The following is a 23,689-nucleotide window of genomic DNA, read 5'->3' as shown; positions in this document are numbered from 1 at the left end:
GACCTTCTCTCTCCGCCTGACCCAGGCTTCTCTTCTGAGCCCCTATGCCTACGTTGGGCACCTCTATCCTTCCACTCACTCAGGCTCACAATCTCAGCGTAATCCCTGACTCCTCCCTCTCACTGCACAAAGTCCATCAGTTAACAATCCAGCTGCTTCTACACACACCATCTCCCCCAAGTGTGCCTCCTCCACTCTCAAAGTCACCCCCCAGCTTCAGGCCCTCATCACCTCTCACTCACACTGCTGCAATAGTCTGTTTGATTTCTCTGTCTCAGGCCTCGCCCCACTCACAACTATCCTCCCAAGAGCAGTCATCCTTCCCCACACGGGATCCTGACTGCCATGAGGATCAAGCAGAAACTCCTGACACTTTAACTTGTTCATAAGCTGGCCCCTCAGCAGGACAGGCTCCTTTCTCCACTTACAGTTCACTTTCTCCCCCTTATATTCTATGATCCAGCTACACTGACTTCTCTCATGGTCCAAACTCACAACAGCCCATCTCTAGCCTCCATGTCATTCCCCATGTCTGGGATGAACGCCAGCCTCACCTCTCCTTCTTGGAATCCGTGAGTATATCCCCTCCCCCAAACTACCTGGTGTTCATTTTGTGTATTTTGTATGTACACTTTGTCTTAGAATTTAAGCTCCTCAAGGGCAGAGGCTGTATCATGTTTTTGGTCTTTGTATCACTGGTACTTAATAATGGCTTGCTGACTGACCAGGAATGAAAAGGACTTAAAAACGAGATGATCTAAAACAATCTCTAGTTTAGGAATACACATTATGACTCCCCTCTGCCTCCCCCACTTATGTCCTAATATACTGGGCTAAACTCAATATTGAAATTAATATATATTCCCTAAGCACCACCCACTGACGCAAGTGAAGAAGTACAAACAGCCCAGAATTATGTAAGATAAGGAAGACAGCCTGGGACAATTGGAAGAAAATTAATTTTCACATTAATTAAATAGCTCTAAATACTTTGTAGGATAATCTGCCAAAGACAGCAAATATATTACTTTCATAACAAATCCAGTAGATTTAAATTAACATCTCTCTACGGTACAGGGTACCTGAGCCTCATGAAAGTCTATACAAGACTATGACAAAGCTAGGAATGAACCTAATGCTACTAAATTTTGGTCCAATCCACAATCTCATACGACTTTTTTTTAAATTAATTTTAATTAAAGTATATTTGTTAATGTGGTTCATTAAAAAAAAATCATTTGGCAAAGTCCTTTCAAAAACTGAAAGCTATAAATGAATCATCTGAAATATTTAGGTTCAAACAATCAATCAGTAAGCCAGGCCCATCTGTATCCCTAAATGCTAGAGACACAAATGCAAAGGTTGAAAGAATCTCTACTCCCAAGGACCTTATATTCTAACAGGGCAGCAACTGAATAAATTTCAATTATCAGTCCTTAGGGAAATCAGCTATGGGTTCCCAAAAGTTGATATTCTGGCCTACAAGAAGTTTCCTAGTATTACTGAATACTTCCCAAATGCTGGCCCCTTCACTTAACATTATCACCAGGAGGGCTTGGTTAATACTCTAGCACATGTCTTTTTCTGTCTAGAAGGAACAATCAGTGTTATCCCCTCCCTGCCTTCTCAATCCCAGGAGTTCACTCGAGGAGACTCTATTTGCCCTGGGGACGAAGGTCCTTTTAGGGTCCATCAGTTTCTGGAATCCTGTAATGACCTCCACAAGGTGCTAGGCAAGGCCCAAGCCATCTGATTTCAGGGGAACTTGCCTGCCTCCAAAGCTGAAACAGCCTCTTCCTCTAGGAGCACATAACAGGACACTCACTCACAGAATTTCTTTAGTCTTGGTCCCTGAGAGCAATTACTTGTTATGGAGTCTCTCTAGTTACCACAGAGCAGAAACAGGCTCTCTGCAGCAGCCGCCGGGCAACTCGCTGGAAAGGTAACCCACGAGCAGACACGTTTTCTCCTGCAGAGCTCAAGGACCTTCATGTAAATTTACCTGGCTGCCCTTGAATATCGGGGTGATCCTTCTGGAAGGCCTCCTTCTTCTTATCCAGTTCTTGTTGAAAATGTTCAAATTCTTCCTGGTACTTTTCTTTGTCCTTTTCAGGAATTTCTTTATCAGGTGCAGGCTTATAGTTCAAGAATAAATATGGAAAAAATAGGCATATTAGTAAGATACTTTACCCCAATTAACTTTGCTTACTTTGAATTACTACTGTAAAAACCTTTGGAGTATTATCGTGATAAAGCCAAGCTGTAATACTAGCTAAAGGAAAGTATACAACAAAAAACTATGAGATTCTAATTCAAGCTGCAGCATATTTACACCTGCTAAATGGAAAAAGTACTTTTTAATAAAAAGCACAGTATAGCATGCACTTACTGCTTCTTTTCCAGGCTCGGTCAGTTGGAAAGTCAGAAAAGAAAGGACATCATGGTCATCTACAAATAAAAAAACAAACCCACAAAACCGAATATTATACACCATCCTACACTAGTTTCTGAACTAAATGGTCACATTTAGATTTTTTTTGGTAATCATTCATTACTTGATAATTTCTGTTGTCTTTAAAATTTGGTTTTCTTTGATTAATAATCATGGAGGATAACTATGTGTGACCAAGGAAATCATAATAAAAATATAACAAGATTAAAAAAAATTACTCAGTGAGCTAGCTTGGAGACAAAGACATTTATCTCAAAACCCAACTCAAAAAGACATTTGTTAAATGCACATCAATATACTTAGAAACTTTAGGATCTAGGGAAACAGAAAATAAAGCAGTCACTGGTCTCAAGAAGCTTAAATTCTACAGGAAAGAATGTATAGAGAGAAGTAACACAAAGTATTTTTGGGAAGGAGAGAGCACAAATGCCTGGGGGACTGGAAGATGAGGGATGAGGAAAGGCTTTGCAGATGAGTCAGTACCTGAGATGTGATTTACTGGGGGCTGGAGGACAAAGGAAGCACATTCTAGACATCGGGGACAGAGGGTACAAAAAACCCCAGGGAAATGTAAAGGACAGGTTTATACACCCTTGAAAAATCACATCAAGTTCTCTATTAGGTTATACCTATATATTTAGGTAGGTAGTGTTCTACAAAAATCACACAGTTATTTAAGCTTGCAATCTTGGTTAAACTCTGTCATCATACAATGTGTTAAATAGATACCAAGTATAGTATTTTAAAAATTAAGATGCAAAACTCAGAGAAAAATTAATTGGACATCATTTAAGCTGATAGAATATATAATAAACTTCTTCATGCTTTAGCAAATTCCTAATCCTCAGCTGGCTATATATAAGACAGCACAGGGGCTTTAATTGTCTGCATTCAATCTTGAAATGTTTTCTTCCCTAAAGAAGCAACTGTGGTATATTTATTACATGATTACATTCAACATGAAAATGAAAATCATTAGTGAAAGGTGGGCAGGTAGGACCTGTTTAAAATATTTATGGCAGCTCTTTCGGTAGCAACAAAGGATTGAAAATTGAGGGAATGAAGAATACAAGTCATTCCCCAATTGATAAATGGTCAAAGGATATGAACAGGCAGTTTTCAGAAAAAGAAATTAAAGCTATCTATAAGCACATAAAGAAATGCTCTAATTCACTATTGATTAGAGAAATGCAAATCAAAACAACTCTGAGGTACCACCTCTCACCAGTCAGATTGGCTAAGACGACAAAACAGGAAAATGACAAATGCTGGAGAGGATGTGGGCAAACTGGAACACTAATGCATTGCTGGTGGAGTTGTGAACTGATCCAGCCTTTCTGGAGAGCAATCTGGAACTATGCCCAAAGGGCTATAAATACTTTTATACCCTTTGACCCAGCAATACCACTCCTAGGGTTATATTCCAAAGAGATCATAGAAATGGGAGAAAGACCCATATGTGCAAAAATGTTTATAGCAGCTCTTTTCGTGGTGGCAAAGAACTGGAAATTAAGGGGGTGCCCATCAACTGGGGAATGGCTGAACAAGTTGTGGTATATGCATGTTATGGAATACTATTGTGCTATAAGAACGAGGAGCAGACGGTCTTCATATTTACCTGGAGAAGCTTATAGGAGCTGATGCTGAGTGAGAAGAGCAGAACCAGGAGGAATTTGTACACAATTACAGACACAACGTATGTGTGATGACCAGCTTTGATAGACTGGACTCTTCTCAGCAATGCAGTGATATAACTCAATCCCAAAAGACTCATGATGGAGAGAAATGTGTACATTCAGAGAAAGAACTAGAAAGAACTGCGTTTATATCCAGGTGGAAGTAAAATACCTGATCTTTTTCCTTCTCTTGTTTGGTTTTATGCCCTGTTTACCATTTTTCATTCCATCTGATACAATCCGTCTTTATAACCTGACTAATGTATAATGTGGAAGTATTTACAGATCCTATACTTGACTATATGCTGCCATGGAGAGGGAGGGGAGGGAGGGGGACAAAATGTGAAACTCAAAGAATTGTGGAATTGAATCCTGTAAACTAAAAGGAAACAAATTAATTAAAAAAAAAAAAGAAAATTGAGGGAATGCCCATCAATTGGGCAAGGGCTCAATAAATATATTGTGGTATATGGTTGTGATAGAATACTGCTGTGCTCATGAGAAATGATGAAGGGAAAGGCTTCAAGAAAACCTGGGAAGTCATATAGGAAGTGATGGGGTGAACCAGGAGAAGAACGTACATAGTTAACACTAAGGATGACCACCCATGAAGCACTTGACTGCTCTCACTAATACAATGTCTCATTAATACAATGATCCGCCACAACAATTCCAAAGGACTCAGGATGAAAAACGCTGTCTACCCAAAGGTAGAGACTGATGGACACAGTGCAGACCGAAGTCTATTTTTCCCTTTATTTTTCTGGCCCTTCCCCCCCTCAGAACATGGCTAATGTGGAAATATGATTTGCAAGCCTTCATACGCATAATGGGGATGGTATTTCTTGGCTTCTCAATGGGTGGGGAAGGAGTGGAGAGGAAAGAATTTTGAACTGAAAATAAAAATAGAACAAAAAAAAAGAAAGGTAGACAGGCATGAGACATCATTGACTACTTTCTAGTAAGAACAAATTAAAAGAAGATTCTCATTCATCCCTTATGGCAGGTTTCCTTCTCACAAGGGCTATGTAATTGATTTATATAGGGAACAACTGCTAAGATCCCAAAGCACTTTGCATTTAAGCAAATAAATGATTTATAGTTTATCTAAACTAATACAATGTTCCCAGTAAAATTTAACCAACAAACTTTCAATATTTAAATGCTATAAAAATTTACCTGCAAGACCACCTGTTGCCGCAGATATTCCAAAATGCCCTTGTGCAGGGATTACCATGTTTTCCACTTTAGCACAAAATTCATAATCATCTTTATCTGGTGTAAAGCCATTATTGATCATCACCTAGAAAAATACAGTTATAAATTTTTAAAAAACATATTAAATGCTGAATAGTGAGTTAATTTTGATTTTAACCAATGTAATTCAAACTTCAAATTCAATTTTGAATTTAGCCTTCAGATTATTTCTAATACATTATCGCAGGTAAGAGTTACAATAGAATTTTTAATATACAAGGGACCTCTTTCTGTTTTGGTCTGGACCTATGCTTTCATTTGTGCAAAGAACTCCTGGTGTGGAAACTCATTTCACCAATACAAAACCGCAACCTGTCTAGACTTATATGCAGAGAACTGCCTGGGGAACTGGAAGGTTAAGTGCCTTGCCTGTGGTCACATACGAGCCAGAGGCAGGCTTGGCACTCTATGCCAACATGCCTATAAGTGGCATCCAACCATCTCCTTTTGCAAATGAGGAAGTCAAAATTCCGACAGTGTGATACCCAAGATTACTCTGTCAGTATTTATGGATTAATATTAACAAACAACAATTAATTTGTTAAGAACAATTAATAAAAAGCAGAATGTTCTTTCCACAAAATCACTTTTCATTTACTACTAGGGAATGAGGTAGTAAACATTTAGTGAATTCCCAAAATAATCTAAGTTTATGTCTTCAAATCCCCCAACTTTCTATTTTAAATATGTGCTGAATTAAATAGTAATCATAATTGGTCTTTGTTTCAAGTCTAGTCAATTCAAGTCAAGAAACATTTATTAAGTACCACTCATGTGCCAGGCACTGTGCTGAGAGCTAGGGAATACAAAGGAAGGTAAAAAATACAGTCCCTTCTCTCCAACAGCTCACAATTCTTAATGATTTCAGGTCTATAATTATACTAGGCCCTGGGGGAGAATTTTTTTTTTCGTCTCCTGCCTTTTATAGCCAACCACTATTCTAGTCTCCTGCTTTTAATATGCTTTAAGTTGGAAAACCAGATAACCAAACTTATTTAGAATTCTTTTTTTTTGAGGGGGGAAGGCAGAGCAATTGAGGTGAAGTGACTTGCCCAAGGTCACACAGCTAGGAAGTGTTAAGTGTCTGAGGCCGGATTTGAACTCAGGTCCTCCTGACTCCAGGGCCAGTGCTCTATACATTGTGCCACCTCGCTGCCCAAGATAGAATTAACAAGAATCAACAAGGCTCTGAGTACAAGTACCAAGGAATTAAGATAGCTATTGTGCAAGTTCTTTGTAATGATGATGATGATTTTCAAATTCAGGACTACACTGCAGAACAGAGGGGTCAAACACTCAACATGTGGCTTGAAACACTGGGCACTGGGCCTGACTTCAAGGTGTCTCTGATCAACCAGATGGTGGGTAGATGAGCTGCAGACAAATTGCAGTTCTTCTCCTTATTGGGGAGGGTGGAGGGAAGGGAAGCAGAGAAAATTTAAAACTTATGGAACTGAATGTTGAAAATTAAAAATAAATAAATGTTTAAAAAAACAACCAAATTGTAGTGAGTGTCTCCAACAAAATCACATGTATCATTATCTCCAATATTTCTCCACTTTCCACTCTTATCTCTTGTGAAAGGGTCCAGCCTCCCAACTCCTGAACTGAGGGTCAGCCTCTCAGGACAATGACAATGTAACTCAGGTGCCCATAGCAGCAGCTTCATGGGCCACACTGGGAAATGCCCCTCAGATCATAATTTGGCTTTGGTAGGTGCCCTTCACAGGAGACAGGCATTGTGCTAAGGGTAGTGACTAATGGGTAAGTACGTCTCCTGCTTTTCATTTTGGGTAGGACAGAGCAGAGTGAGCAGGCAAGAATGGGTTGTGAAAGATTGCAGAATTCATTACATTCATCTTTTCCCGCAAATTCACCTGTTTTCCTAACTTCCCTATTACTTTTAAAAATTTCATTTTTAACTGTGAACTTACACCCCCCCACACACACACACACTTACGTATGCATACGTAATATATACATACAAATACGTATGTTGGAAGCATCACCATCCCTTCAGCAACCCACACAAACCTAGTGTCATCTTCCAAATCCTCACTCTCCCTCATATCCAATGTTTCCAATTTTGTTTTTTTTTACCTCTACTTCACTTGTGTCTGTTCATTTCTTTCCACTTACACAGCTGCCACCCTCATTCAGATCCTTATAACCTCTCAGCCTTGTTGGGCTCACCACCTCAAGTCTCTCTCAAATCTAATTCGTCCCCCACAAAGTTGCCGAAGTGATTTTTACTACAGCCCGTCTGTCCACAACACACCCTGATCCACAAGCTCCACTGACCCCTTATCACCTCCAGAATCAGCTACAACAGGCTTTTTTGTCATTTTATTAGGCCCTTCATAATCTGGCCCCCTTCTCCTTTTTTCAGGCTTCTTATACTTTGCTCCCTCCTACATTCTCTGATACAGTGACACCGTTCTCCTGGGCTGTTCCATGATTAAGACACTCATCTCTCAGCTCCAGGCATTTTCTCTGGCCGTCCCCCCATGCCCAGAATGCTCTCCCTCCTTCTTCACCTCTATCTCCTGGCTTGCCTGGCTTCCTCTAAGGCCCAACTAAAATCCCATCTTCTACTGGAACCCCTTCCCAACTCCTCAATTCTAATGCTGTCCTTCTGTTAACCATTTTCTATTTATCCTGAATAGAGCCTGTTTGTATATATTTGTTTGGTGTCTCCTCCATTAAATTGAGAGTTAGTTCCCTGTGAACAAGGATGTCTTTTGCCCCCTTCTATGTCCTCAGTGCTTAGTACAGGGCCCAGCACACAGCAGGCACATAATAATGTTTACTGATTGATTACTCCTGAACTGTAGCATAATATTCCAGATGGTGTCTAACCAGGATGGAATACAGAAGAAATATCCTCCTTATTCCTGGAAGCCTCTCTTAATGCAGCCCCAAATGACGTTTCTAGACAGCCATATTACACTGCTGATTCAGACTGAGCCCTAAGACCTTTTTCAGACTAAATGATAATAAACCGAGCCTCTTCCACTCTGAACTTGGGAAGCAGGCATTTTTTTTACCTCTAGTTTAAGACACTGTTTATACCTACTTAACTGTCATCTTATTAGATTCAGCCTATTGAGATCTTTCTGGAAACTGTCATGCAAAGTATTCACTTCTCTCTTCCCCCAGTTGTGCATAATCCAATAAAAGCATTTTTAAACTACCTGCTATGTATCAGCTACCAGGTACTAGGGATACAAGGGAAAAAACAAAACAGTAAAGAGTTTGTATTTCTGATTCCTCCCAACTTATAAGTGTCTCCCCCACCCCAAATTACCTTGTATTTGTCTTGTTTTTACATACCGTGTTTCCCCGATAATAAGACACTGTCTTAAATTTTTTTGGACAGAAAAACACCAGAGGGCTTATTTTCAGGGGAGGGCTTATTTTAATGAACATTGATAGCAATTTTAATAAACACGTAAATGTGAACAAAAAAATGTACCTTTATTCAATAAGCAAATCACTGGGGAAGAACAGGATGACGCGCTCACTGCTGCAGCTCTGATTGGATGTAGCTCGGAGCACGGCGTGCGTTTCAACAGGGCGGGGGGGGGAAACGGTGCATACAGAGGGTACCGTAATGTAGCGTGTAGCGCAGGGGATCACCTTCACTGCAGTAGCAATCTCAATAGGGCTTATTTTCGGGGGAGGGCTTATTTTAGAGGAATCTTACACAGTAAGGGAAGGGCTTATTTTCAGGATAGGTCTTATTATCGGGGAAACACGGTATGTATATATCTGCATGTGCTCATGCCCCCCTCTCACCCATACCCCAGCCCGGCCCAATACAAACTCTTTCAGAGGCTGTGACATTTTTCCCCCTTGTATCTCTAGTCCAATGCCCAGCACACAGTAGGTGCTTAACAGTCAACCAGAGATTAGATTTCATCCTAGAGGAGAAAGGAAAGTACTAGAGTTTAATAAGCAGGGAAGAGGGGCACAGTGAGATAAAATAGAGAATCAGGCGACTGCTGTAAGCATCCAGGCAGGTGGTGCTAGGACGGGTGGCCGAGTGAGGAGAGCTGAACCAGATTTGGTGACTGATTAGACATGCGGGATGAAGAGTCAAGGATGACAGCAGCTGTAAACCTGAATGACTGAAAAATCTTGGACAGAAAACAGGGAAATAAAACATGAGTTCTGTTTTGGACATGTTAAAATGTCTATTAGGCAGCTGGTGAAACTGGTCCCTGAGCTCTGGAAAGAGAACGGGCCAGGCTATAAAGATGCAGAATTCATCTGCATGAAGATGTTAATTAAACCCAGGATGAGACCACCAGAAGAGACAGCACAGGATGAGAAGAGAGGGCCCAGGACAGAGGCTTGGGCTACAGCTATGCCTGGAGGAATCCTACAACAGGGAGACTGAGGAGTGACCAGGTAGGTGGGAGAAGCAACAGAAAGCAGTGTCATGTAAACCCCGAGGGAAGAGAGCAGTCAAAGGTGTCAAATTTTTGCAAAGAAGTCCCGAATGATGAGGACTAAGTAAGGGCCACAAGATCTGGCAATGAAGAGAACACTGTGATTTTAGAGAGAGCAGTTTCCACTGAGTGATGAAGTCGGAAACTGGACCGCAAGGGGCTGAAAAGAAAAGTGGAAGAAACAAGAACAGACAAGCTTTTTCTAGGAGTTTGACTGTGAAATCATGGGGAAGAGGATACGGGTCAAGAGACTGAGGGTCAAGTGAACCTCACTTTATAATACAGTCAAATGAAGGTTTTTAAAAGATGGAAGACAGCTGGGATGTTTATAGGCAACAAGGAAGGAGCCAGTAGAGAGGGAGAGACTAAAGAAGAAAAAGAAAAAAAGGATGAGAAGTGTGTTTGTATGGGGGTGGAGGAGAGGGAGCCGGTAGGGTGTGCGTGCATGATTGTGCGTGTGTGCGCGCACATGCACACACGTCATCTGCCAGAAGAGAAAGGGATGGAATCAAGGACACAAGTAGGCTGGCCTTGACAAGGAAAAGGATCATCTTCATGTCTTCAACAAAAATGGCTACCAATTCAGATCTTTTCATTCTTATCAAAGACTAGATACAGAGAAAGTCATCTCTTAAGCATATGTTCATATCATTCCTGCAAAAGTAACATGGCACTAGCCTTGGGAATCAGAAAGAGCTGGGTTTAAATCCTGCCTCCACTGTTTACAGGCTAGGTGACTACAGGCAACTTCTTTGTCTCAGTTTCCTCTTCTGTGCAATGAGGATAGTAATCACTGCAGTATCTATCTCCTAGGTTGTCATGAGCTTAAAATGAAAATGTATAGAAAACCACATCCAAGTGTTAACTGGCTACCTAGGTGTCATCTATGAATATTATCACTGTTAACTGCCATTACTGGGGCGGCTAGGTGGCACAAAGAGTAAGAGTGCAAGGCCCGGAGTCAGGAGGACCCGGAATCAGTTTCCAGCCTCGGATACTTAACATAACTGGCCGTGTAACCTTGGGAAAGTTACTCAACCCCAACTGCTCTAAAAAAAATGCCATTACTTACTGTCAAGATTTTCTGGTAATAGGTAATCTTTGCCCGGACAGGATATGGCTTATTACGAAAGTCCCTCTGGCAACTTGACAAAGCTTGATTAGCACCATCGCTGTAGTATGGAAAGAAAGAGATACCAAAAACTTAGGAAATTCCATCTCTAAAAATCATCAGCAAAAATAATTTGTGTGAAAGTAGAAAAAAAGACTGAAGTTAAAATAAACTCATGACACTATAAATTAGAGCCTTTAAAACGGAAAAATTAAATTTTCTACACAGTAGTATAAATGTTCTCCTTAACAGAAGAACTTTGTGCAATACTAAGAGTTAATGACTATTGACTATAAATAAAACAAGTCTTATCTTTACAACTCACCACATGGTAAGCTGGAAACCATTAAAAACATAAAAAGCAAAACCCCAAATACCCAGATACTAAGCTCATACCGTACTAATAAGCTTTATAATCCACTAGTAATCCTTAAATAAACCAGTCTTAAGATCAAATATGGATCTCTAATTAAGATATTTTCCTGAATGGAGGCAAACTACCCAGTTCCCACACACCTACTTCAGCAAAACCCTGAAGATCACACCAAACTGAATGATTAAGAAAATCAAAGAGAAAACTCAATAAATGACTTCACTACAAAACGGCACAAAAAGTCAGCCACAAAGGGCCTGTTCTCCCAGCTAAGCCGGCCTCTGGCACAGGACAACAAGCTAGAAGGCCCTCAGAATGACCACAGACTGACCAGACGCACAAACTCCAGAGCTCTATGTACTAAGGCAGTTAGTGGAGGATTCCCTTGGAGAGGATGTGTCTGGAACCAAGTAAGGTAACTCAGAAGTTAAAAAGGCTGCTGGCAGCTGGTCCAGATGCTGCACCGCTGGGAGGGAGCTCAGGGCAGAGACTGCAAGGTCCCTGGTACTTTGTCCTGAGGCGTCACAGAAGACCCTGAAGACTCAGTGCTCTAAAACCCAATGGTCCTGGAGGCAGAGGGCCAACTCAAAGACGTAGAGGTCAGTATAAGAGCCTAGGGGGTACAGTTCAAGACCAAAGAGGGTGAACTACTCCACCAAAAAGTACGGCAGAGGGCAGAGGTGGCTCTGGCATAATACCTCAATTAGAGAACCATGGTTGGAGAAATGAATAACCTAACAAGTTATAGACCCCAAAAAGAATTATAATGGACGGAAACCCCCAAATCCAACCTAGTACAGAGTAATTCCATAAAACCTACAAACTGAGACTCAAAGAAAAAACAGGCTTTCCACAAGGACTACATGAATATCTATAAGAAAGGAAGCAGGAGATAAAAAGTGAAATCAAAGTCCTTGAAGAAAGAATGAGAAGGAAAATAAATAGCTTAGAACAGAAAGCAGTAAACCTATCCCAAGTAAGATTCCCTATAAATTAGAATAAACTAATCAGAAATCAATGACTCCATTGCTTAGCAAGAAATATTAGAATCAAATAAAAAGGTTTTTTTTTTAGGGGGCAGAGCCAAGATGGCAGAGTGAAAGCAGGAACTTGCTTAAGCTCCCAGTCCAACCACCTCCAATACCTGTAAAAAAAAAATGACTGAACAAATGTCAGAGTTACAGAACCCACAAAGTGACAGAACAAAACAAATCTCCTGCTTAAGGCAGCCTGGCAGGCCGACAGGAAGAGTCTATTGCACCAGACTGGGAGCCGCACACAGTTCCATTCATACCAGTGCAGGCCCAACTTTCAGCCCAGATTGGCCAGAGCAGACTTCAGGAGAGTGACTCACCAGCAGCTGTGGCAGTTTCCAGACTTCTCAACCCATAAATGCCAAAGAGAAAGTAAAAAGTCAGTAGGGAACTCTGCTAGAACTGGGTGAGAGAAAAGCACAGTCCAGCCCCTGCCCCCAGGGAGACAGGTGGCAGCGGTCTGGCAGGTGCAGCTGCGGCCACATAGCTGCCTCTGGAGCTCCTGGCCTGCAAATTGTAGGGGAACCAAGAGACCATTCAGAGGGTAACTGCTCTTGCTTTGACCTGCTTGGATCTGGGTCACAGTCTTGGGTGGCAGTTCCAGGATGAGGAAGCTAGTGTGCCAGAGCTGGTGGTGGCTGTAGAGAGCACCCTCCTCACAGCTCTAACAACAGCTCTGTCAACAACTGTGAAAACCCCAGCAATTTGGAATACAACTCTCTCCACTCTGCAAGCAGAGTTCTACTGCGGCAAAGAGCTCAAAAGTCAAGTAACTGCCTAACAAAACAAGCGAACAGAGGAAGCACAATCAAACCACAGAAAACACAAAGCCAGAAGAAGACACAAAGTCAAAGCTCCTGCATCAAAAGCTTTCCAAGAAAAACATGAGCTCGTTATAGGCCACGGAGGAGCACAAGAAGGATTATGAAAATCAAGTAAGAGAAGCGGAGGAAAAATTGGGAAGAGAAATGAGAATGATGCAAGAAAATCATGAAAAGAGAGTCAAAAGCCTGCCTGAAGAAAATAACACCTTAAAAAACAGACTAACTCAAATGGCAAAAGAGGCCCAAAAAGCCCAGAATGCCTTAAAAAGCAGAACTGGTCAGACAGAAAAGGAATTTCAAAAGCTCACTGAAGAAAAGAATTCCTTCAAAATTAGACTGGAGCAAATGGAAGCTAATGACTTTATGAGAAATCAAGATGCTATAAAACAGATCCAAACAACTGAAAAAATAGACAGCAATGTAAAATATCTCATTTCCAACCTGGAAAATAGATCCAGGAGAGATAATTTAAAAATTACTGGACTACTTGAAAGCCATGACCAAAAAAAGAGCCTAGACATCATCTTTAAAGAAATTATCAAGCAAAATTGTCCTGATATTCTAGAACCAGACGGCAAAATAGAAATTGAAAGAATTCACCAATCGCCTCTTAAAAAAGATCCCAAAAGAAAACACCTAGAAATATCATAGCCAAATTCCAGAGTTGGGCCCAGGTCAAGGAGAAAATAATACAACCAGTAAGGAAGAAACAATTTGAGTGCTGTGGAAACACAAGACCTGGCAGCTGCAACACTAAGGCATCGAAGGGCTTAGAATATGATATTTCAGAGGTCAAAGAAGCTAGGACTAAAACCAAGCATCACATACCCAGCAAAACTGAGTATAATGCTTCAGGGGAAATACACATTCCTATATGAAAAACAGTAATTGTAACTCATGAGACTCTTCTCAGTATGAGGATAACTGAAGGGAATATGTGTGTATACATATATATACACATTCATATATGTATGTATAGGAGGGTGTATGTATATATAAATATATATATGTGAGTGTGTGTATATGTGTGTATACATAGAGGGCACAGGATGAACTGAATAGGAAGGGATGATATCTAAAAAATAAAATTAAGAGGTGAGAGAGGAATATATTGGGAGAAGGAAAAGGGAAATAGAAAGAGAAAGATAGAAAAATAGAAAAAGAAATAGAAAGAGAAAATTGTTACGATGGAGGGAAAGAGCAGGAAGGCGAAAGGGAATGGGTCAACCTTACTCTCACTGAATTTGGCTTAACGAGGCAGTAACATACACACTCAATTGGGTATCTTACCCTACAGGAAAGCAGGGGGAAGGGGATAAGAGGGGGGGATGATGGAAGGGAGGGCAGATTCGGGGAGAGGGTAGTTAGAAGCAAACACTTTTGAAATGGGACAGGGTCAAAGGAGAAAATGGAATAAGTGTGGGGAGGGATAAGATGGAGGGAAATATAGTTAGTCTTCCACAACAGAACTACTATGGAAACATTTCGTGTAACTACACATTTGAATTGCTTGTCTTCCCAGTGGGGGTGGGTGAGGAGGGAAGAAGGGAAAGAATCTGGAAATCAAAGTTTTAAAAACAAATGTTGGGTGGCTAGGCTGTGCAGTGAATAGTGGGTGTACTGGCCCTGGAGTCAGGAGGACCTGAGATCAAATTCGGCCTCAGACACTTGCACACTTACTACCCATGTGACCTTGGGCGAGTCACTTAACCCCAATTGCCCTCCAAAAAGCAAAAATCAAAACAAAGCAAAACAAAATGTTAAAAAAAAATTGTTTTTACATGTAACTGGGAAATAGGATATACAGGCACTGGGGTATAGAAATCCATCTTGCCTACTAGAAAATTAAGGGAGGTAGGGGTGGGGAGGATATAAGAGAGAACAGATTGGGGAAGGGGTATTCAGTAGGCTCCCTGTCTTGGGGTGGGGGGTAGGGGAAAGACAGGGAGACAATCTGTAATTCAAAAAAAAAAAAAACTAAAAATAAATAAATAAATAATTTTTTTTTTAAAGAAGAGAATATAAGTTATCTGCCATCAAAAAATTGACCTGGAAAAGAGGGCAAAAAGAAACAATTTAAAAATCATCAGACTTCCTGTAAACCATGATTAAAAAAAAAAAAGGCCTGGATAGTATATTTTCTTTAATCATAAATGAAAACTGCCCAGATCTATTACAACTATAAGGCAAAGTAAAAATGAAAGTACTCTATCAGTCACTTTCTGAAAGGAAACCCAAATTGAAAACACCCAGGAAGGTCATAAACAAAATCCAGAGCTTCCACATCAAAGAGAAAAATACTGCTAAGCATCCAGAAAGGAGTTCAAGTACCAAGAAAGTGTAAGTCACACAAGACCTGGCAGCTTCTACTAAAAACCAGCGATCCTGAAATATAATATTCCAAAAAGGCAAAGGATATAAGCTTATCACCATGAATAATTTATCCTTCAAACCCGAGTATAATCCTACTGAAGAAAAAAAAATTGGATTTTTACTGAAAAAGATAAAGCAGAGTAGGTCCTACGAAATACAAACACAAGACTTAAGAGGAATTAAGAAAGGTAAATTGATTTGATTAACTGGAAGAAGCTATAGAATGTTTGGCGTCAATATTCTAATTGGAGGGAAGTAGTAAACATTCCCTTCAGAATCTTAATGATTTCAAAGGTTACTGAGGGAGTTAAACAGAAAAACAAACAAAACGAGGAAACACAAAAACCCCAGAGACACTGGTGGTTGGTTGATTGCATCTTTAGCGCATGAAGAGGGCAAAGAACAAAAGGTAAAAGAATATACTGGTAAGAAAGAAGAAGGGGGATCAAAGAAAAATGACAAGGACTTTTAGATACAAAAATATTTACAGCAGCTCCTTTTGTGGTAGCCAAGAACTAGAAATTGAGGGGATGTACAGTAATGGGAGAATGGCCAAACGAGTTGTGTTACATGATTGTGATGAAAATACACAGGTCAAAAACACCTGGGAAGACTTACATGAACTAACGCCAAAGTGTAGTGAGCAGAGCCAGGAGATCATTATCGACAGTCACTGCAATGCTGTATGATGATCAGCTGTGAATGACTTAGCTATTCTGATCAATACAATGATTCAAGACAATTCCAAGGGACTTAGGCTGAAACATGCTATCCACTCCCAGAAAAAGAACTGATGGGAGTCTGAATGCAGACTGAAGCATACTTTTTCCTACCTCATTTTTCTTGGTTGTTTTTTTTGTCTGTGTCTTCACAATATGGCCGATATGGAAATATATTTTGCATGACTTCACATGTATAATTTATATCAAATTGCTTGCTTCTCAAGGATGGGGTAGAGGAATAAGGGAGAGAATTTGAAACTCAAAATTTTTTCAAAAGAATGTAAAAAAAATTTTTTACATGTACTTGAGAAATAGTTAATAAAATAAATAAATATATGGGAGAAAAAATGAAAGAAGTAGGTAGAGCTTGCTATGTTTTATAACTAGAATGAGTGAAAAGGGACAGGCAAATAAGAACATGTATACACACACACACAGTCTTTTGTACAGAAATATATCAAACTCAAAAGGGAAACAGGTGAGGGTGGAAGAGGGTGGAAGAGGGAGACTGACAAAAGGGAGGGAAGATCCTTAAACAAGAAAAACTTTCTGATCCTGAGTGGAGATTAAAAGGAAAAAAAAACTATACATTGAAAGGATATTTATCAAATGTAAAAGAAACTGTCTCAAACTGGCATCAAATGGCTCAAGAAACTATGTTACATGAAGGTGATGAAATATTACAGTGTAAGAAATAATGAGAGAGAATTCCAAGTAATCCTGGGAAGTATGAACTTAGAGTGAAATATCAGTCCCAGAGAACAGCTTCTACAATGATATTGTAAGAAATGAAGGAATTAAGAACTCTGATGAAAACAACAACCAATAATATCTCCAGAGGACCTATTATGGAGTATATTATCCATCTCTTGACAAAGAGGTAAGACAGACTCAAGGTAAGGAATGTAAAATATATTTTTGGACACAGAAACCATATGGATCTGTTTTGCTTGAAGATGCTTACATTTTACAATAAGATTTTTCCCTGTTTTAATTTAATGGGGGGTAGGGGAGTTTATTAATGGTAAACCCCCCAAAAATAAGGAAAAAAAATAAAAGAAAACAAGAGGAAAGCCACTGAAATGTTTTAAAAAGTGCAAAGAAGAGTACCAAGTTCAGAAGGAAGGACAGACAAGTGGGACAGCTTGGAAAGTAATATGCTGAATTCACTGTCTGTCTGTCTGTCTTAAAAAGCTAGCAGCAGATATTCACTGTTTCATACGCAACCTTTTTAATGTCCTAATTTGTATATGAAAAATGATCACTGATTGGAATTTAAGACTAGAATTAAAAACATTTTTTTAAAAGACCTTATATTATACTATACTTGTTTTGCTGATCAATTTGTTTTAAGCTCTAGATTTATAGCCATAACCCTATGTTTGCCAAGATCCTTTTGAGGATTAAAGTAGCAACATATGACTATCAGCCTAATCTCATTACTAAGAACTATTATAAGCTGCAACAAATCTCAACATAGCCTAAAGATGACATATGATTGCTAGTATTTATATTAAAAAGCATGGAAGATTTTATGTTTACAAACTGAGGTAATTCACCAACTTAAAACAGAACTGAATAACAAAACTGAGGATTTTAAACCCAGATCACTGATTGCAGCTTTTTTATGAAAAAAAAAAATTAAAAGGAACAAAACCCTTGCCATTTCTTTTTTAGGGAATGTCCAAATTTGTAAAACTAAAGCAATCACACACTTATTAGACATTTACTACATGAGAGACATTGGGGAAAGAGACAAAAGTTAAATACTTCTTGTCTTCAAGTTTGCATCTGTAGGGTAGGAGAGGGTGCCACATGCACATACGTAAGGATATAGAAAGTCGACACATGGTAATTCTGGGAATGAGGCACTAGCAGGTTGGATAAAATAAAGAAAGGTCCCCGTAGGAAGTAGCTTTTGACCTGAACTTTGAAGGAAGGTAGAAATTCTTTGAAGTAGAAATGAGGAGAGGATGTATTCCAGCCATGAGAGATAGCCTATTCAGAGGCACAGAAACTGGTTATCATGTTTTGAGTAACAGTCCAGTTTGGCTGGACACCAGAGCATGTTGAGAGAATTAATGTGAAATAAGAATAGGTTGGAGTGAAGAGCTTTAATAAAATGGTAATCAGAAGTATCATTATTTTTTATCCTAGAGATAACATGAAGTTCATTGAGTTTACTAAGTAGAGGAGCGACGTGATCAGACCTAAGCCCTAGAGCATCACTCTGGCAGCTTTGTGGAAGAGAACCTGGAGAGGGGAAGATACTTGAGGTAAAGAGATCAATTATGAGGCTATTGCAAATAGTCCAAGTCTGAGGCAATGACAATTGTTCTAGAGCAGTAGCTATGTGAGTAGAGAAAACAAGATGGATGTTAGAGGTATAGTGGCAATAAATTTGATAAGAATTGGCAACTGACTGAATATCTGAACTAAGGAAGAATGTCAAGGATACTTCAAGATGGTAAAAGTGAGTGGGTGGAAACATGGTAGTATCCTCAAAAGATATCAGGCAGTTCAAAAGAGTGGTAGATTTTAGGTAAAAAATAATTATTCTGGAAATGCTGAGTCTGAGATGTGTATGGGACAAAAAGAACAAGCCATAAGTCAGAAACAATGTATAAATACTTACTTCTGATGATCATACTGTATTTGTCCATTGTTGCCTATGATAACCACAGTTGGATTGTTTTTCTGCAAAACAAAATAAACATAACATAGTGTGTTTTAAAGTTCTTAATGAGAAGAATCAATAGATTAGCCTAGATTAGGGCTTCATAACCTTTTTTTGTGTGTCACTGACCCCTTTGTTAATCTGGTGAAGCCTATGAACTTCTCAAAATGTTTTTAAATGCATAAAATATATAGCTTTATAAAGGAAACCAATTATATGGACACAGTTATCAAAATATTTTAAAAAACAAGTTCACAAATCCCAAAGTCTAGAAGACGTCTGAGATCCCTTCTGATTCAAATTCTGACTTTTTTTTTATTAGCTAATTTAGTAATTCCAAAGGCACTGAATTGTACAAAGAAACTAGGGATATAAACTTTGAGAATTAATACAATAATTTTAAAAGACCTATCTGTTCAGAAGATTTTCATTGCAACATTACATATAATTACAAAACAATCTAAATATATAACAATATGAAACATTAAATTAACAGAATGCCACAATGCAATTAATACTGAGAAATACAAAGCTGTCTGTCAAGGCCCATACAAAATAATGCAAAAAAATTAATAAAATAGTTCTTGAAGAATGGAATACATAATTATAATCATATGAGAAAAACTAAATGAGAATGAATCAAGAATCCTAATGGTGACTTAGAGTGACAGAGATAGTGTTATGATACTTATATATTGAAATTACATGTAGATAGTTACCAAGCAAGTTTTGTACTGATGTTCAATATTGAATTTAACCAAACTACATAATTTTTTAAAGCAATACAGGGATGACAACCAAGTGAAACAGATTAAATCCCCCTGACTGGTTGGCTCAGACAAGGTACAGAGCTCCTTCAGTCTCATAATTAAATCCCTGCCAACTGCCACATGGAAACAAACACAGGTTTAAAATAGGCCTGCACAACCTGTGCAAAGGAAAGGATGTTTTCCTCTGTATTCTTCACAGGTTAAGTGGCCCCTCAGGCCGCAGGTTGTGCAGGCCTAGTTTAACATACAATGTTATGTAAGCATTAAAGCTAACTTTGCTTTTGCATATACATAGTCAATACTACATACAGAATGCCCTAAACAGCTTTAAAAATTTGTTGGGGATTATGAAGATTTAAACATGTTTAAAGTCACAGCTCCTTTAGCTTCAATAAAGGTGAAAAAGTCAAAGTACCAGATTTAATTTAACTGAGTAAAAAATCTTAATAATCTTAAATAGTTGTTGAGAAAAGTCAACAGAACTATTGCAAGCAACATGAAACTGAAGTATTGACAATTCAGTAAATATTTTCTAAGCACCCAGAATACTGCATTTCACTGCGTAATTGTCACCCCTGCACAATCATCACTTCCTGGTGGATTTTTTTTTTTTAGTTCAAAATTTGGTTTACAACCTTTCATCATATGATGGTCACATGATATAATTTTGTTTGTCATGCCACTCAAAAGGTAAATGTATTCACCGGCGGCATATGCATATGGATTTATCTCTCGTGCACTGCTAGCCATGAGCGTAGAAGTCTCAATGCATGTGCACTTGTCAGTGTATTTCTGAAAGCCAACTTGTGAGCTTTGTTTAGAACACCACAGTACTGAGGGTACTATCCCTCAACCTAACAGAAAGCCGCAGGTGCAAAGGGAGCAGGGAAACAGGAGGGCAGTCAAAGCTGCCATAAGTACAGCATGTGGTATTCTAAGATTTGCATCTTCCCACACTAACTAAATTGTACAGTTTATCTGCAGGTGATACATGAACGTGCAAAGCATTTCTTTCTGATTATGGGAAAACATAAAAACTATTCTGCAGGCTTCAAGTTGAAAGTGATTGTGATCACTGAACAGCATAGCAACAAAGGTGTGGAAACAGTTTTTAGTGAGTGTGAAGCTGGTATGAGTCTCGTGGAAATTATTGGCACAATTTTTAAAGCTTCACATAATGGTCGCATCCCACTTTTTGCAAAAATTGGCATAAATCTGTGACAATTATATGGTAGAATGTGTCATGTGAGGCACTATTCTAAGCATGGAGGGCATGAAGTTGGTAGTGGGGAGAGAAGACAAATGAACAAACAACTACTTTGTAAGGACAATGAGATAGGAGGAAAGTAAAGATTCAGGCAAAATGCTAGAAGAAATCTACAGAACTAGGAACAGCTAGATGGTGCAGTGAATAGAGCACTGGCCCTGGAGTCAGGAGGACCTGAGTTCAAATCTGGACTCAGACACGTAACACAAAACTAGCCATGTGATCTTGGGCAAGTCACTTAACCCCAAATGCCCTACCTTCCCCCCTCCAAAAAGCAACAAAACCCCAAAACTACAGAACTGACTATCCCCTAAGGGAAAGTAAGCCCAGGCAAAGTTTCACTGAAGAGAAAGCACCCGACATAAGCCTTCAAGCAAGAAAGTGACTTCTATCAGATGGAGAAGCAGGAAGAGAGAATTCCATCTCAGGCGGAGAAGAAAGACTGGGAAAATGCATGAAGATAGGAGAGGTCAGGACAAGAAGAGGGGACTGTAAAACACGAACAGGATGAGAAAAAGCATTGACAGGTATGATGGAGTCAGAAGGTGAAGAGCATATATGTATTTTATTCAGTAGGAAATGAGTATTCACAGAAAGCTTTAGTGTTCCAAAGTGACACAGTAATACCTGTAGATTAGGAAGATTACTGGGGCAGCAGTACCAAGAACTGGAATGGAGTCTTGTAAGACAGAGTGTGCATGCGAGTCAGATGACAAGTTAAGGGGCTCTAACAGTGTAGGTGAGAAAAGACGAGTGTTTGAATTAGGGTTGTAATAAGACCATACAAAGATTTAAAGCTGGAAAACACCTCAGAGGCCATCTAGTCTAACCTCTTCTTTTTTTTTTTTTTAAAGCAGTTAGGGTTAAGTGACTTGCCCAAGGTTACACAGCCAGTTTTTTGTGTGTGGGCGTTAAGTATCTGAGGCCGGACCGATCTGGGTCCTCTCGACTCCAGGGCCAGTGCTCTTCCTCACAGCCGCCCCTAACCTCTTCTTTTTACAGATGGGACAACTGAGGCTGAAGGAGGTGGCATGATTACCTGAAGACAGAGGCAGAATTTGAACCCAAGTCCATTTACTCCAGAGATGTGTACTTTCTACTCTACCATGAAAATGAAAAGGAGGAAAAGGGCAAGAGAGATTAACACGGAGGCAGCACGGAAAACACTTGGCACACAACCGCTACTCCCTTCCTCTCACCTAAAAATAAAGGATTACGATCCGAATTCACTAAAAGAATGATGATCCGTTGGTAGAAATAGAGAAGGCGGGAGGCAGGTCAAATTTTGAGGGCTTGTTAACATTGGCCTGCTTAATTTTGAGGGGCTGGTGGGTTATAGAAGTAGAGATGACCAACAAGAATCTAGAAGTAGAGGGCAGGACTCTGGGGAGAGCTGGCAGGTAGAGATAGTTTGGGGATGTGTGACAACTAAAGCAAGATTAAGTGCACAAGATCACCATGAGAGACCTTGTCTCCGGTCTCTGGCACTACTTCTCCCCTGTCTAGAATTAGCCCTCTCATTATCTCCACCTTTTTTTTTTTGCCTTTTGGAGAACAATTGGGGTTAAGTAACTTGCCCAAGGTTACACAGCTATTGTGTGTGTGTGTGTGTGTGTGTGTGTGTGTGTGTGTGTGTGTGTTAAGTGTCTGCGGCCGGAACTGAACTCAGGTCCTCTGGACTCTGGGGCTGGTGCTTGACTCACTTCGCCACCCAGCTGCCCCCACTATCTCCACCTCTTAGAACCCCTAGTTTCAAGACTCAGCTCAAACTCCACCTCCTACATGAGGTCACCCCTGACCCACAAGGTGCCCTAGAAGGCCTTCCCCCTCCAGCTGCCTTGCATCTATTCCACAGAGATCTACAAAGGCACATGTGGTCTCCCCAGCCAGGCTGTAAACTGCTTAAAGGCAGGGACTATTTGATTCTTGTTTTGTCCTTCTGGTACCTAGCACAGCGCATGACATATGGTAAGTGTTATTTAAACACTTGTTGATTGATTAAATATAGATGGGAAGGAAACAAGGGCCAAGAAGAGAACCCAATTAAGGGATACAATGAGGACAAAGAGGCAGGGAAGGAGACAGAGATCTGGTCAGTGAGGCAGGAAAATTAGGAGCATACAGTGATGGAAACCAAGGATATCAAGGGTTTGAGACTGTATCAAAAAGGGACAGTGTCCAGTGGGATGCCAGTGAAAAGGGAAAGAATACATGACAAAGAAAAAAGGCCACTGGTTTAGTGACAAAGAGATTGTCAGTGATCTTGGAGAAAGCATTTTCAGTACAGTAGCAAGGACAGAAGCTAGACTAAAAGGCGATGAGGAGGGAACAGGGAGATCGAGTAGATGAGGGCAATAAGTAATCTACTCTTTCTAGAAATTTGCCAGTTCAAAGGAGTGTAGAGAGAACAATGGATTTAGGGGTCAAGGGAAGATTTTCTTTTTGTTTTTAAAGGACAAAGAGGATCCTAGAATGTTTATAGGATGAAATGAAGGAACCAAATACTAGAAAAAAACTGAAGAAACACACAAGGCAAGTGATGACTGATGGAATAGGGTGAAGAGGCAATAAATGAAGAATACATATGCATAAGTTAACTCTGGCAAGGCTACACAGATTTTATTTTGAGAAAGACGCACCTCTTTGTGCAAAACTTTATTATGATCATTATTCACATTATCAAAACTCATGCCAAGGGG

General features: G+C 39.7%; 1 protein-coding gene across 1 annotated transcript in view; it reads right to left on the bottom strand.

Moving 5' to 3' along the window:
* Positions 1–23,689, bottom strand: part of LOC138172903 (protein ERGIC-53) — a 63,571-nt gene that overhangs the window by 20,775 nt on the left and 19,107 nt on the right. The window contains exons 4-8 of the mRNA XM_069102741.1: positions 18,912–18,973; positions 10,912–11,011; positions 5,308–5,431; positions 2,390–2,448; positions 2,003–2,135 (exon numbers count right to left, since the gene is read on the bottom strand). Coding sequence (XP_068958842.1) covers positions 2,003–2,135; positions 2,390–2,448; positions 5,308–5,431; positions 10,912–11,011; positions 18,912–18,973 — 478 coding nt within the window. The remainder of the gene's footprint in view (positions 1–2,002; positions 2,136–2,389; positions 2,449–5,307; positions 5,432–10,911; positions 11,012–18,911; positions 18,974–23,689) is intronic.

This window comes from Petaurus breviceps, unplaced genomic scaffold, assembly GCF_028583685.1.
Source record: "Petaurus breviceps papuanus isolate PSGF00001 unplaced genomic scaffold, PetGlider_PUasm1.0 129, whole genome shotgun sequence".
Taxonomy (NCBI): domain Eukaryota; kingdom Metazoa; phylum Chordata; class Mammalia; order Diprotodontia; family Petauridae; genus Petaurus; species Petaurus breviceps.
Note: the sequence above shows the minus strand (reverse complement) of the source record. Positions and strands in the feature narration are given on the sequence as shown.